The sequence below is a fragment of the Sminthopsis crassicaudata genome, chromosome 4 (assembly GCF_048593235.1).
Source record: "Sminthopsis crassicaudata isolate SCR6 chromosome 4, ASM4859323v1, whole genome shotgun sequence".
Lineage (NCBI taxonomy): Eukaryota > Metazoa > Chordata > Mammalia > Dasyuromorphia > Dasyuridae > Sminthopsis > Sminthopsis crassicaudata.
The window spans coordinates 291,670,594-291,686,039 of NC_133620.1; the positions used below are offsets into that span (position 1 = coordinate 291,670,594).

At 43.2% G+C, this 15,446-nt stretch overlaps 3 protein-coding genes across 3 annotated transcripts; 2 read left to right on the forward strand and 1 right to left on the reverse strand.

Moving 5' to 3' along the window:
* Nucleotides 1-517: 517 nt before the first annotated feature.
* LOC141566625 (heat shock 70 kDa protein 1) lies at nt 518-3,413 on the reverse strand. Its single transcript, XM_074311415.1, has one exon. It carries the CDS (start codon nt 2,739-2,741, stop codon nt 810-812), a length of 1,932 nt encoding a protein of 643 aa, XP_074167516.1. The 5' UTR covers nt 2,742-3,413; the 3' UTR covers nt 518-809.
* Nucleotides 3,414-3,770: 357 nt separating this feature from the next.
* On the forward strand, nt 3,771-6,592 carry LOC141566626 (heat shock 70 kDa protein 1-like). The gene has a single exon (XM_074311417.1). It carries the CDS (start codon nt 4,322-4,324, stop codon nt 6,248-6,250), a length of 1,929 nt encoding a protein of 642 aa, XP_074167518.1. The 5' UTR covers nt 3,771-4,321; the 3' UTR covers nt 6,251-6,592.
* Nucleotides 6,593-10,349: 3,757 nt separating this feature from the next.
* Nucleotides 10,350-15,180, forward strand: LSM2 (LSM2 homolog, U6 small nuclear RNA and mRNA degradation associated). The gene is made up of 5 exons (XM_074311418.1): nt 10,350-10,623; nt 11,838-11,905; nt 14,396-14,426; nt 14,546-14,605; nt 14,706-15,180. Exons 1-5 carry the CDS (start codon nt 10,621-10,623, stop codon nt 14,829-14,831), a joined length of 288 nt encoding a protein of 95 aa, XP_074167519.1. The 5' UTR covers nt 10,350-10,620; the 3' UTR covers nt 14,832-15,180.
* Nucleotides 15,181-15,446: the final 266 nt, after the last annotated feature.

Consider the following 15,446-nt stretch of genomic DNA (forward strand, 5'->3'; position numbering starts at 1 on the left):
TGAAGGCCATTCTTGCACTTCCCGAACCTTCAACCCCTCAGTTCAACAGTTATTCTCATGAACCCACTGCTCATACCCTCAAGCCCTATCCCCATCCTCTCTTCCATCTTAAAGGTTATTCCCAACTACAACATTTATCTATATACAGTAATCATTCAGTGAATACATCTAAAAACATTCTTGTCCCCCTCCCCTTTTTAAACCCAAAGTCCTTTATCAGCAAAGATCCCATTTCCTTCTCAGAATTCAAGGTCTTTCCCTTAGCTTCTTCTTCCCTGATTTATCCCTCCTTCCTTGCAAATCCTAATTTATCTCACTAACCCACCCACAAACCAGGCACCTTCCACTCACCAAATTCATTATACCCTTCCCTCAGAAAAATCATGTTTTTCTCTCCTTCTGGAAATCATGTTTTTACATAATTTCATTGCCATTTCAAACAAATCTTTAATGAAAGGAAATTACTATTTAGGCAAAAGTAGACCCCCACACACACAAAAAAAAAGGACACTAATGATTCATTTTGATAGTTTATTTTTCCTATTTTCTAAGTCATTACTGAAAATAAAAATAAATGAGTTATGAGTAAGTGCATAACAATGTTAATTCACTCCCAAGCTGAGGGAAAAAAAAAAAACTAAAAATAAAAATGAAGCATTTATTAAAAGGACAGAGGTCTATAATATCTCACAATTATTATATAAGCATGATAAGGAATTTAAAGGAACAAAATCATAATGTAAGAAAAGATTCCCCAAATTCCCAGAATCTCAAAGTGTAACATAGTCAAGTGGTGGGAGAAAATACAATTAATCCACCTCTTCAATAGTGGGGCCTGTGCCAGAGCTTGAATGCTGGGACTGAGCCCCACAACTTTCCCCAGAAGGACCACCAGCTCCCTGGTAAAGACCAGTAATGATAGGGTTACACACCTGCTCCAGTTCCTTTCTCTTATGCTCAAACTCTTCTTTTTCAGCCAGCTGGTTGGCATCAAGCCAAGAGATAGCCTCTTGGCATTTCTCCAGCACTTTTCTCTTGTCTTCCTCACTAATCTTGCCTTTCAGACCTTCATCTTCCACTGCACTTTTCATGTTGAAGGCATAAGATTCCAGAGCATTTTTAGCAGCAACTTTCTCCCTCTGGGCCTCATCTTCTGATTTATATTTTTCTGCATCACGCACCATTCGCTCAATTTCTTCCTTGCTCAGGCGACCTTTATCATTGGTGATGGTGATCTTGTTGGCCTTGCCTGTGCTCTTATCCATAGCTGTGACATTCAGAATTCCATTAGCATCAATATCAAAGGTTACCTCGATCTGGGGGACACCCCGGGGAGCAGGAGGAATGCCACTCAGGTCAAAACGACCCAGCAGGTTGTTGTCCTTGGTCATGGCCCGTTCTCCCTCATACACCTGGATCAGCACACCTGGCTGGTTGTCAGAGTAGGTGGTAAAGATCTGGGTCTGTTTGGTGGGGATGGTGGAGTTGCGTTTGATCAGGGCTGTCATCACACCTCCTGCTGTCTCCAGCCCCAGGGACAGGGGAGCCACATCCAACAGCAACAGGTCCTGCACTTTCTCTGATTTATCCCCCATCAGGATGGCTGCCTGCACTGCTGCTCCATAGGCTACAGCCTCATCAGGGTTGATGCTCTTGTTCAGGTCTCTGCCATTGAAGAAATCCTGCAGCAGTTTCTGTACTTTGGGGATTCGGGTGGAGCCCCCCACAAGGACAATGTCATTGATTTTGGCTTTGTCCATCTTGGCATCCCGCAGGGCTTTCTCCACAGGCTCCAGGGTGCCCCGGAACAGATCTGAGCACAGCTCCTCAAACCTTGCCCTGGTGACAGAAGTATAAAAGTCAATGCCTTCAAACAAGGAGTCGATTTCAAGATTGGCTTGGGTGCTGGAAGACAGGGTTCTCTTAGCTCTTTCACAGGCTGTCCGAAGTCTTCTCACAGCTCGCTTGTTCTGGCTGATATCCTTCTTATGTTTTCGCTTGAATTCCTCAACAAAGTGGTTGACTAGTCGATTATCAAAGTCCTCCCCCCCCAGGTGGGTGTCTCCTGCAGTGGCTTTCACCTCAAAAATCCCATCATCAATGGTGAGAATGGAGACATCGAAAGTGCCCCCGCCCAGATCGAAGATCAGGACATGCCGCTCTCCCTGACTAGCTTTATCGAGTCCATAAGCAATGGCAGCTGCTGTGGGCTCGTTGATGATCCTCAGCACATTCAGGCCAGCAATCACCCCAGCATCCTTGGTGGCCTGGCGCTGGGAGTCATTGAAATAGGCCGGGACGGTGATGACTGCATTGGTGACTGCATGGCCCAGGTAGGCCTCAGCAGTCTCCTTCATTTTGGTCAGCACCATGGAGGAGATCTCTTCAGGATAGAAGGCCTTGTTTTCCCCCTTGTAGGACACCTGAACTTTAGGCTTACCCCCGTCGTTTATCACCTGGAAGGGCCAGTGTTTCATGTCCGATTGCACCACGGAATCTCCAAATTTACGGCCAATCAGCCTTTTGGCATCAAAGACTGTGTTCTGAGGATTCATGGCCACCTGGTTTTTGGCAGCATCTCCAATGAGTCTCTCCGTGTCTGTGAAGGCCACGTAGCTGGGAGTGGTTCGGTTGCCCTGGTCATTGGCGATGATCTCCACCTTGCCGTGCTGGAACACTCCCACGCAGGAGTAGGTGGTGCCCAGATCGATGCCGATGGCGGTACCTTTGGCAGATGACATGCTGGAAAATGTCTCCAGAATTCTGATTCTGGAAGCTCAGTCCGGAAACTGCTAGTACACCCCTCACAAAACAGGTTCCTCTTGCAGCAGCGCAAGAGCCTTGGGAAAAACACGCCTTTACTCGGGATTTTCCAGAAGGCTTCAGTTATGGCTGTCTCGCGAAGGTTTCGCAGCCTCTGTGTTCCGAGGAATTTCGGAAGTTTCTGTGGCGCAGTTACTCCAGTCTGCAGGTTGTGTCAGAAGCAGCCGCAATGCTCCGTATTTATTTATTCTCCCTAGGACCTATTCTTTTCCGCTTGTCTCAGCCAATCACAGCGTTCCTGGGGCGGCGCTCCCTTCTCTTTCCCTCCCCCATCTTGCTCAGGAATTTTCCAGTCATTTCTCGCCCTGAGTGAGGTTTTTGGGGGTTCTGCTCCTACCCAAAAGCAACTCCAACCTACCACCGCGGGCGTCCCGCCCCTCTTCAGAACTTTCGGGACATTTCTGGGGTTCCTGAGAAGTACCAGTTTGGAGGCGGAAGAGAATAGAGAAGAGGACCCTTATGCAGGATGTGCACGGCTGATTTTGGTGCCGCTCACCGCACTTTGTTACCATGACTACTGTGTCACACTCTCTCTCTGTCTCTGCCTTTCTGTCACTCTTCCTTTCTACACAGACACACATTCCCTGGCACTGTCTCCCTCCATGTCTGTTTTTTTTTTCTCTCTCTGTCTTTCTCTGTCTCTGTTTTTTTCTTGGGATCGTTCTCCTTTTGAGGAATGAGTATAAAGTAAAATGGCTGAGCGTTTGTTGCGCCATTTGGCCTACTGGAGTGACTTGGGCTTTGTTTACGTTAATGACTTCTTAGTACGTGGGCAAAGAGGAAAAAGCCAGGGGAGAGTTTGAAAGGTGCACGAAATTCTAGACTGAAGTCAGAACAGGGTGGGGGTGGGGTGGGGCAGAGGCTACGGGAGATTCTGATTGGGCCCTAAACAGTGGGGGGGAGGGGCGATGGCTTAAGACAGAGAAAGTTCCCTAAAGTTCGGGAGAAGGACCTGAACCAGCGCCCTGGGAGGGAGGCGGGGCCTTGGGCGGAGCAGGGAAGAAGAGATGGGCGGGAGGGTGGGGCTTATGGGGATCGTGATTGGTTGTCCCTGTCCCAAAGAGGTGGGACCTGCAGTTCAGACCGTTGCGAACGTTGCTGTGGAGGTGTGTCGGAGAGAAAGACTCTTCGGGAGCATCTTAGGGCCATAATTAGTTAAAACGAGCAGGGGAGAGGGGAGAGTTTAGGAAGAGGGCTGGATGTTCACGAGAGGCGGGGGAAAAAGCCCTCCTGAGGTAACGACCTCCTGAGGTGACTCCCCCACGATAGAGCCTTGGCCCCACTTTTGCCTTTTCCTCTAACCCAAAGGAAAATTGAACTGAACCTGCCAAAGGGGACATTAATTCTGGAGAAAACTGGTGGGAGTGGTGCAGTGCGTACAAGCTTTCTCCCCAAGTGTAATCAGAAAACTCCCAACCCTCACCCTGAGAACCCTACTCAATAGTCATCTTGACAGGGACACACATCCTTTAGCCTTCCCCGAGCTTGTGGGAAAGTCATGTCATCTGCCAAAGGTACCGCCATCGGCATCGATCTGGGCACCACCTACTCCTGCGTGGGAGTGTTCCAGCACGGCAAGGTGGAGATCATCGCCAATGACCAGGGCAACCGAACCACTCCCAGCTACGTGGCCTTCACAGACACGGAGAGACTCATTGGAGATGCTGCCAAAAACCAGGTGGCCATGAATCCTCAGAACACAGTCTTTGATGCCAAAAGGCTGATTGGCCGTAAATTTGGAGATTCCGTGGTGCAATCGGACATGAAACACTGGCCCTTCCAGGTGATAAACGACGGGGGTAAGCCTAAAGTTCAGGTGTCCTACAAGGGGGAAAACAAGGCCTTCTATCCTGAAGAGATCTCCTCCATGGTGCTGACCAAAATGAAGGAGACTGCTGAGGCCTACCTGGGCCATGCAGTCACCAATGCAGTCATCACCGTCCCGGCCTATTTCAATGACTCCCAGCGCCAGGCCACCAAGGATGCTGGGGTGATTGCTGGCCTGAATGTGCTGAGGATCATCAACGAGCCCACAGCAGCTGCCATTGCTTATGGACTCGATAAAGCTAGTCAGGGAGAGCGGCATGTCCTGATCTTCGATCTGGGCGGGGGCACTTTCGATGTCTCCATTCTCACCATTGATGATGGGATTTTTGAGGTGAAAGCCACTGCAGGAGACACCCACCTGGGGGGGGAGGACTTTGATAATCGACTAGTCAACCACTTTGTTGAGGAATTCAAGCGAAAACATAAGAAGGATATCAGCCAGAACAAGCGAGCTGTGAGAAGACTTCGGACAGCCTGTGAAAGAGCTAAGAGAACCCTGTCTTCCAGCACCCAAGCCAATCTTGAAATCGACTCCTTGTTTGAAGGCATTGACTTTTATACTTCTGTCACCAGGGCAAGGTTTGAGGAGCTGTGCTCAGATCTGTTCCGGGGCACCCTGGAGCCTGTGGAGAAAGCCCTGCGGGATGCCAAGATGGACAAAGCCAAAATCAATGACATTGTCCTTGTGGGGGGCTCCACCCGAATCCCCAAAGTACAGAAACTGCTGCAGGATTTCTTCAATGGCAGAGACCTGAACAAGAGCATCAACCCTGATGAGGCTGTAGCCTATGGAGCAGCAGTGCAGGCAGCCATCCTGATGGGGGATAAATCAGAGAAAGTGCAGGACCTGTTGCTGTTGGATGTGGCTCCCCTGTCCCTGGGGCTGGAGACAGCAGGAGGTGTGATGACAGCCCTGATCAAACGCAACTCCACCATCCCCACCAAACAGACCCAGATCTTTACCACCTACTCTGACAACCAGCCAGGTGTGCTGATCCAGGTGTATGAGGGAGAACGGGCCATGACCAAGGACAACAACCTGCTGGGTCGTTTTGACCTGAGTGGCATTCCTCCTGCTCCCCGGGGTGTCCCCCAGATCGAGGTAACCTTTGATATTGATGCTAATGGAATTCTGAATGTCACAGCTATGGATAAGAGCACAGGCAAGGCCAACAAGATCACCATCACCAATGATAAAGGTCGCCTGAGCAAGGAAGAAATTGAGCGAATGGTGCGTGATGCAGAAAAATATAAATCAGAAGATGAGGCCCAGAGGGAGAAAGTTGCTGCTAAAAATGCTCTGGAATCTTATGCCTTCAACATGAAAAATGCAGTGAGTGAGGAAGGCTTGAAAGGAAAGATCAGTGAAGATGACAAGAAAAAAGTGTTAGATAAATGCCAAGAAGTCCTTTCCTGGCTGGAGTCCAATCAGCTAGCTGAGAAGGAGGAGTATGAGCATAAGAGGAAAGAATTAGAGCAGGTGTGTAATCCTATCATCACTAAGCTCTATCAAGGATGTGAGGGAGGCATGGGGGGCACTTGTGGATATGTTCCTCCCAAAGGACCCCCCTCTGGCCCCACTATTGAGGAAGTGGATTAATAGCCTTATCCATGTGGGATTAGAGGACCTTGAGGAGCCTTCTAACCCACTTTTTGCCTCTTGCCTCATTTTCCCAGCACCAGTTGTGCCTTCTGAATTGACTGCATCTGTATCACAATTGTCCTTGACCATCCTAGAAGGATTTTGGTGATTACTTTTCTGTTTCCACATCTCACAATCCTGTTTGGTCACTGGAATAGTAGTCTTAGAATAACAAGGCCTCTTTTGGACTAGTTAGGTGAATTTGAATTTCTGTTTATTTTTAATCTGGCCCTGGATTTTGTTTTTTCATCCAGGGAGTTGAGTTGTTTATTGCTCAATAAATTTGTGCTTAAAGGAAAAGATGTGTGATATTTTGGAACTCTAAGCATGGTAACTGTGAAAGATTGATATGAATGAATGTGCTTGATTGCTGAGGGTGTTAGGCAAAGTCACATAAGTAATGAAGCCAATATTTAAATACAAATTTTTAACTTAATCTTAATTCTCCTTAACCTTTCTGTAATTTTTTGTGCTACTTCTAAATTTTGCCATGACATTGCACTCCAGATTCTCCTCTCTGATAATTTTTTCTGTATCCCTTGCTGTATTATCATCCATTTTATGATTTCTAGTCAGTTTCCCAAGGAAATTCTGGGCCTCCTTTTTTCTCTCTGCATGTATTTGCTTGGAGATTTCATCTTCTATGAATTTAATTATTGTTTCCACATTGATAATTCCCAAATCTATAAACTCAGTGCAAATTTCTTGCAATGATTCTAGTCATTTCCTGTGGAATATATATATCCAAATATGCTACCAATATCTCTCATATTTAATGTATTGAAAAAGGAATTCATCCTTTCCTACCAGCTACTCTCTAATCCATATCTTCCCTAAATTTTCTGTTTAAGTTGAATTGCCCTATACCACTTCTAGCCACCCAGGCTGGAAACCTTGCAGTCATTTCAGATTCTTCACTCTTCCTTACTCCCCATATCCAATTAAGCTAACAAATCATAGCCATTGTGTTTCTGGATCTCTCACGTTCTCATAATTTGTACTCTCATGTAGCTACAACCTCAGTCATCTCTCATAACTGCTTCTTAGTCATCTTTTTTTTTAGACCTTTTTGTCTTAACAATATTAAAAAATAGTAAGCACAAGCCTGCTTGTGATACTCCCGGCAACTAGTCATGAGGAAAGGTAAGGCTGAAGACAGTTCAGTTCAATTTGTCTTCCATCATACATGCAAAAACAAAACGCATGATTACCATTAATTAATACTAACATCTGTGTTTGGCTAAATATGCATGACATGGATAGTATACTTACAAATGAGTTTTAGTGTACATATGTGATTGTGTCTTCATACATCAATGTTTGAGAAGACAGGGTAAGAAAAGCCAAAGAAATGTAGAACAGTTCTACAAAATTAGCCTATTGCACTAGCTATAAAATGTGGGAGCTGGAGAAGAAAGAATTATTGGCCCACTTTATAGGTTTTGTTGGGTGGGGACCAATACAGTGAATATTTGTACAAAAACAACCTCACTATAATTCAAAAGTTAGCTTATGCTTTTCCCTTATAGGACCAACATAGACATCCCAGTTGAAATAAATTCCATGTGTTTTTCTTGAACTTCAAGGAAACTATTCTTCATAGCAGACAGTTCTGGGAGAGATTAAAACACTCTAGCAGAAAGGGCTTTGTAAACTCTGAAATTCATATACATGTGAACAAAGTAAACATTTCAGAATTAAGAAAAAGTATGCAGTCCTCTTTGTAGTGGCCAGAAACTGGACACTGAGTGGATGCCCCTCAATTGGATCATGGCTGAATAAATTGTGGTATATGAATGTTATGGAATTATTTTTGTTCGGTAAGAAATGACCAGCAGGATGATTTCAGAAAGGCCTGGACAGACTTACATGAACTGATGTTGAGTGAAATGAGCAGGACCAGGAAATCTTTGTATACTTCAACAACAATAATATATGATGATCAATTCTGATGGACGTGGCCCTCTTCAACAATCAGTTCCATTTGTTCAATAATTAAAAGAACCACCTACACCCAACAAAAGAACTCAGGGAAATGAGTGTGAACCACTTCATAGAATTCCCAATCCCTCTATTTTTGTCTGCTTGCATTTTTAATTTTCTTCACAGGTTAATTGTATACTATTTCAAAGTCCAATTTTTCTTGTGCAGCAAAATAACTTTATGGACATGTATACATATATTGTATTTAACATATACTTTAACATATTTAACATGTATTGATCTACCTGCCATCTAGAGGAGGGGATGGAGGGAAGGAGGGGAAAAATTGGAACAAAAGGTTTTGCAATTGTCAATGCTGAAAAATTACCCATGCATATAACTTGTAAATAATAAGCTATAATAAGCTATAATAAAAAAAGAAAGAAAAAGTATGGCTTGAAAGAAATGGGAAGACACTCTATTTTTGTTGTTGTTGTTTTTTTTGCTGAGGCAATTGGGGTTAAGTTAATTTCCCAGGGTCACACAGCTAGAAGACGACACTACTTTTGCAAAGAAATGGAAAGTGTATTTTTTCACTTTTTTTTAATGTATTGGTTATACTGATTTTCCCTCTTTTTTTGTCTTAAAAATATTTCTGTATACAATGAAAATGGTAATGTTAAAAAACAGAAAAGGACATCATTTAAAGAGTAAATTGGACATTTATTTTGAGGTGTCCAATAGATATCTCATGATAATAAATTGGAGTTCAGGAGAAGGGTTAGGACTGGATAAGTAGATCTAGGAATTAACAACATAGAGATGATAATCTCCAGGAGCCGACAAGATAAATGGTATAGAGTAAAAAGAAGCCCAAGACAACCTTGAAGATTATTAAAAAAAAATAAATAAACTATTACAGATAGGTCATCCAATTGTGGTGAAAAGATCATAGAATGTGTTTTGGAATCCTAGTTCTGCCATTACTAACCGTCTGAGCTTGTAGAAGACAAAAACTTTTGGTCTGTTTCCTCATCTATGAAATGTGGCTAATACTTGTGATGAGAGTAAAATTGCTTGGTCTGAGTCAGCTCTGTAAAATTATGTAAAATCACCAACAAAATGTCTCCTTTGATCTACAAAGCCAAACGGTCTTGCATCCTCTGCAGCAAGATAAGCCCCCTTGGGGGAAGGCACAATCCAGGCAAGATTTCACATCCACTCCAGACCCTTTGCAGATCACTTCTCTCATGAGAATGATCTTGGTGTTTAACAATAAAGGTTTTCTTGCTGAGTGAAACGAGCGGAACTAGGAGATCATTATACACTTCAACAATGATACTGTATGAGGATGTATTCTGATGGAAGTGGATATCTTCAACATAGAGAAGATCTCATTCAGTTCCAATTGATCCATGATGGACAGAATCAGCTACACCCAGAGAAAGAACACTGGGAAATGAGTGTAAATTGTTTGCATTTTTGTTTTTCTTCCCAGGTTATTTTTAGCTTTCGAATACAATTCTTCCTTTGCAAAAAAAAAAAAAAAAAAAAAAAAATTCGGTTCTGCACATATATATTGTATCTAGGATATACTATAAGATATTTAATATGTATGGGAATACCTGCCATCTAGGGGAGGGGGTGGAGGGAAAAATTCAGAACAGAAGGGAGTACAAGGGATAATGTAAAAAATTACCTATGGATATGTACTGTCAAAAAATGTTATAATTATAAAATTAATAAAAAACAAAAAACAAAACAAAGGTTTTCTGCCTTAGCCTTGGGTTTAGCGAAACTCTTTGCTAAGAACTCGGGCCTCGGCCGGCCGACCCTCACCCATCCCTGCCTCGCCGCCTCGGTCCGCGTGACCCTCATCATCTGCACTGCATCGCTCACAGGATTCCGGTGAAGATTAAATGTTAAGTGAATGTTCTTAGCAAATAACTCCTTCCCACACCGACTGATTCGTACATAGTAATTCTCCCTCTCAAAGCACAGGACAATGTTTGAATAGTTTTCATTAACCAAATTGACCTCAGAGATATCACCCCTTTAGCCCAAAACACGCCTGCGCAGTGAGATTCTGGAACTAGGAAAGAGGATATAAACTCCGCCCAGAGTACGTCTCATTTCTCCAGTTCCATTCCTTTCCCCTTCTCCGAGAACTGGGAGCTCACTCGGTAGGTGCCTCTTCAAATCAGCAGGCTCCTTCTCGCTCACTCTCGCGCTGTCAGCTCTTCGCTGCGCATGCGCACTTGCCCACACCCTAGCCCTACTATAGTGCGCGACCCCTGGGCTCGGATTCCGGTGGTAGCGAGCCTCTCACGCGGCCCACACCTCCCCGAAACCCGAGCTAAGGCGTCTCCCCTCCTCTCCAGGACCCGAACCGCGGCGCGAGGATAATGGTAAGGGTCGTGACGTCATAAAAGTACCGCTTCCCGTTGAATCGATTAAAAGGCGCGGGATGAGGGTGGGGGGTGTGTGTGTGTGCGTGCGTGCGCGCGCGGGGTAAGGGTGTGTGTGTGTGTGGGGGGGGTGCGCGCGTGTGTATGAGAATCCACCTCTCCGGTCTTGTGCTTGCTCTCGGGGAAGCTGGGAAGAGTGCGAGGTCTAGCAGCGGGAAGAACCCGGGGCTTGAGCCCCTGCCCTCCCCCTCGGGAGAACCTTGGGTGTATAGCCTCCCCCTAATCTGGGCCTCGGTTAAAATTAAAAGATTAAACCCCCACCCCACACTCCTATAGAGCTTCTTTTCGTCTCCAAATTCATGATCCTTTGATTAGTGGTTTATTATATGATGAACTCATGATATTGAAGTAATAGCTAACGACATCCCTATACATATGCTAATTTATCTGGTGGTAGTATCGTGCCCATTTTACTGATGAGGAAAATCAGGCACAGGTGATGGTCACATTGCTAGGCAAGATTTGAACTCGGGTCTTTCAGACTATAAATCCGGCCCTCAATCCACATGGGCTAGTAATTCGTACTATTTTAGAAACACTTCTCCCCTACAGGAAAGACAACACTATTTTCCAAAAGCTTTAGTCCAAAACAGCAATAAGACTTTGGGGACACCGGATAAACTGTAACTTAAAGCCATGGTGATGGTCCTTAAGTCCTAAAGAGAGTAGTACTGGTGTGCAACAAGGATAAAGGTTGTACTTGAAAGGACTTGTGAGAACCACAGAAAATAAAATTCTGCAAGTGGAAGGAGCCTTGGAGATGATTATTTTACAGGTGTGGCAACTGGACTTGATTTGACCAAAATTTTACTGCCAGTAACTGGCACAGCTGAGATTCCACACTTTCCACATCAGTACACAATTAGACTGGATCCCAGCTAAGGGTTGTTCAATTAGCACAGTGCTAATCAGGGATACAAATATGAGCAAAAAGAAAGTCCCTGCAATGGGGGAATTAATATTCTAATCATGAAACACTGCACATAAGAGGAGAGCTGAAGGGTTGAATATGGGGGAGGACACATTGTAATTAAGTTCAGAAAATGAGAGGGCTTTTCCCCCCAAATGGAGATACTGGAAAGAATTCACCACTAAGGGAATGGAAAATAGGTGTTAGTCCACCTGCCTCATTTTTTCCTTTTTCCTTCTCTCAGCTCTTCTACTCCTTCTTCAAGTCACTTGTGGGAAAGGATGTTGTCGTGGAACTCAAGAATGACTTGAGGTAACGTGGAACAAATGAAGAGTCTTCCTGCAGAACTGAAGGCAGCAACTTTGCTGGATTTTCATAGAAATCTTTTGACAAAAGAAGCTTCTTAATATTTCTGTAATTATGCATTGTAGTAGGGACTGGGGGAAGGATACAAGAATATTTGTCATAATCCTTACTTTTAAGCTTTACAGTCAAGAGGGATACAAACCTTGCAAAAAGGAAGAAATTCAAGATAAGTACCAGACAATATATTACCAGGTACTAGATGATATGGTGTACAAAAATGTGTTTTTAAAAAACTTAGGGAAGGTCAGTCCTAGTAGCCTGGGAATGTGAACACTGAAAGATGGGTAGAATTTGGAGATATTGGAATTGAAATAGGAATGTAGAAAGGATTCCAGGTGAAATACTACTTTTTTCAGAGGGCCAATGAGCACAGCTTGCTGACTTTATACAAGTTGGCCCTTTCCTTGCTCTCTAGTCTTCCTAAGAGTTTTACAGTCTGGCTGTAGTGCCCTACTGGATCTTCATTCCAGCATCTCTTCTCTGGGTGCTTTTGCATCGATAGTCCAACATTTCTAGCATATTTTCTTTACCCCCAGTTTTGGCTTCCTTCTAAATATCACATAAATCCCATCTTTGGAGACCTTTCCTGATCCTGCTCAGCTACCAGAGCTTTCCCCTCCACATTGTTTTCCATATATTTTGTATGTATGTTATTAACCATGTAAATGTACATATCTTATTAGAATATAATCTCTTTAAGAATAGACTATTTTTCCTTTCTTTGTATCCCTATCACTTAGCACAATGCTTGTCACATTATAAACATTTAATATAAATGTTTACTGATGGATTGATCATATGGATAAGAATTCTGTGCTTTGACATTTTTGTTATTGCTATTGAACACAAATGTTGTGTTGTGATGTGATGCTAGTAGCATGGAGGTAAGGGTTGAACACCAGGGTCTGTATAAAGAACAGAGTGACTCATAGGCAAAACTGTGAAGAAGATAAAATTTATTGGGTTTTACCTTCTTCCCTCTCCTTTCTTTACCTTCTGGTATCCAACTAGGTCTTATTTGTCATTTCTTTGTTACTGCTTCACTAAGCATTTATATAAAATCAAGCTCTCAAGAGCTTAAGGTGGGACAATTTTCGGAACATTTTTATTTTAATAAGGAACTTACAACTCATAATTAGGAGTGAAAGAGGCTTATTGGTGGTCTTCCTCATGAGTCCATTCTTTTGCTATTTTACAAGTGCCAAAAGAAGGCTTAATATACTTAAAACAGGGCACATTTAGAAAGGTTTTCCTCCTAAGGACCATTAAAAAAAGGCACGAGCATGGTGATGTGATGTGGGAGTAGTATTGATGAATTAAAAGAAGTAGCCGAGGAGAGAGATGGTAAACTACAGGAGCCAGGATAAAGAAGAAACCACAGACTGGCTACCTGAACAAAAATCAGATGTGTTATGATGCATTTTAAAGTGGGAATCCAGATTCTGGGAAGGAGTCTCACTTCTTCCTGGATCCACTTGTGATGAGTGCTCCTCACATGTATCAAATATCAATTTGTCCCTCTGCAACTTCCACCCACTATTCCTAAGTCTGCCCAAGAGCCAATTAAAAGAAGGATAATGTCCATAATAACTTCAAATCTCAATTAGCTGTTATGTGCTCATCTGTAAGGGTTTGAAACTTTTGAGTTCCTTGATTTATCTTGATCTTCTCTGAATACCCTTTAGCTTATCAGTGAATGTTCTTCCTAACAAACATGTGGTTATCCAGAATTCAACACTTTTTCCCTTATGTGTGGTGTTGGTCACGCATAGAGACAAGTAGTGCTATTTCCCTATCCTGGAGTTTCAGGGTATTCCTATCCATAAATTTCAGTCTAAGATTGACTTATACTAAGCTTTTAGTCCACTAAGCCTTTGACTTTTTTTAAACAGTTACATATCCCTCATCTCGTGCTTGTAAAAGTTGATTTGTCAAAATCAAATATAAAATTTGACATCCCTATTAAACTTCATTTGGGTGGATTAGGTGGAAAGACCTGTCTTATATTTTCCTTAAACGTTCTCCTAAAATTATTTTCCTATAAAGTTATAATCCTTGCTTTGTCCTATTCCTCCCAATTTCATGACACTTGAAAAGTAGTAAACATACCATCTATGTCTTTATCCAAGGTACTAAATAAAAAGACCAGATTGCTAGGGAGCTTCTTCCAAGCTAATATAGCATCATTAATGTCTATTCTGTCTTTTTACACAAGAATAGCATGAGAAATTTTGTGGAATGTTTCCTTAAAATTGAAGTAAACGACATCTGTAGCTTCCTTGATTTACCTGTAAAGAAAACATTTTGGCATGGACCCATTTGGTGGTTGTACTTCATGCATGAAATGGGATGGAAAGTGGTGATGATAGGAAGGATTCTGCTTTGCTTATGCCAAGTTTGGTTCTAACTAATACAGTTTTCCTTCTTCCTTCACAGTATCTGTGGGACCCTGCACTCTGTGGACCAGGTGAGACAAATGAAGCCTTGTATCAGATTCCCAGGGAAATGTGAATATGAGGGATATAAGAGAGGAGCTTGGGTCCTGGTTTCTGTATTAATGGTGTGTATCTCTCTCCCTTTCCCTAGTATCTCAACATCAAACTAACAGATATCAGTGTTACAGACCCAGAGAAATATCCTCACATGGTGAGTTGAGAGGATGAATAAGGAAAAAGGCTGCATAGTAAGTGGAGGAAAAAGACTTCTCAGTGAAAATTGGCTTTTTTTTTTTTTCCTTTTCATCCAGCTCTCAGTGAAAAACTGTTTTATCCGGGGTTCTGTGGTCAGATATGTGCAGCTGCCAGCAGATGAAGTTGATACCCAGCTATTACAGGATGCAGCTCGGAAGGAGGCTATGCAGCAGAAACAGTAGTGACAATTATCATTACCTTTGTGACATTTCTTCCTTCAGCCCCTAGTTCAGGATCCTTTTTTTAAAGGTTTTTTTCTATTTTTTGAGGAGCAAGAAATGTTTGTTAAAAGTATAATGCAGGGGATAACTCCTGTGACAAGAAGGTTGGATGGGGGAATGGGGCGAGGGAGGGGGAGAAGGATTGTACAAAGTATTCATCTTGTGTTCTTTCCAAACTCGTCCTTTCTCCTTGCTGGAAAAGTGAAACATGGGTGGAAGGTAATGGGACTGTCTCCCCAGGCTAGAGATGTCTCAAATTGGGGAGTAAAAAGAACCTGTCCCGCATCGGGAATAAAGTTTGAAACTTGGAGGTGTTTGTCTCTTTCAAGATGCGATTGAGGGTATCAAAATTACACTTTCTAGGGGCAGCTAGGTGGCGCAGTGGATATAGAACACCAGCCTTGAATTCAGGAGGACCGGAGTTCAAATCTGGTCTCAGACACTTAACACTTCCTAGCTGTGTGACCCTGGGCAAGTCACTTAACCCCAGCCTGGGGGGGGGGGATTACACTTTCTAGGGAAGGAGGCAGACTAAAAGAAAAAAATAAGAATATTTTCAGACCAACAATGCTTTTT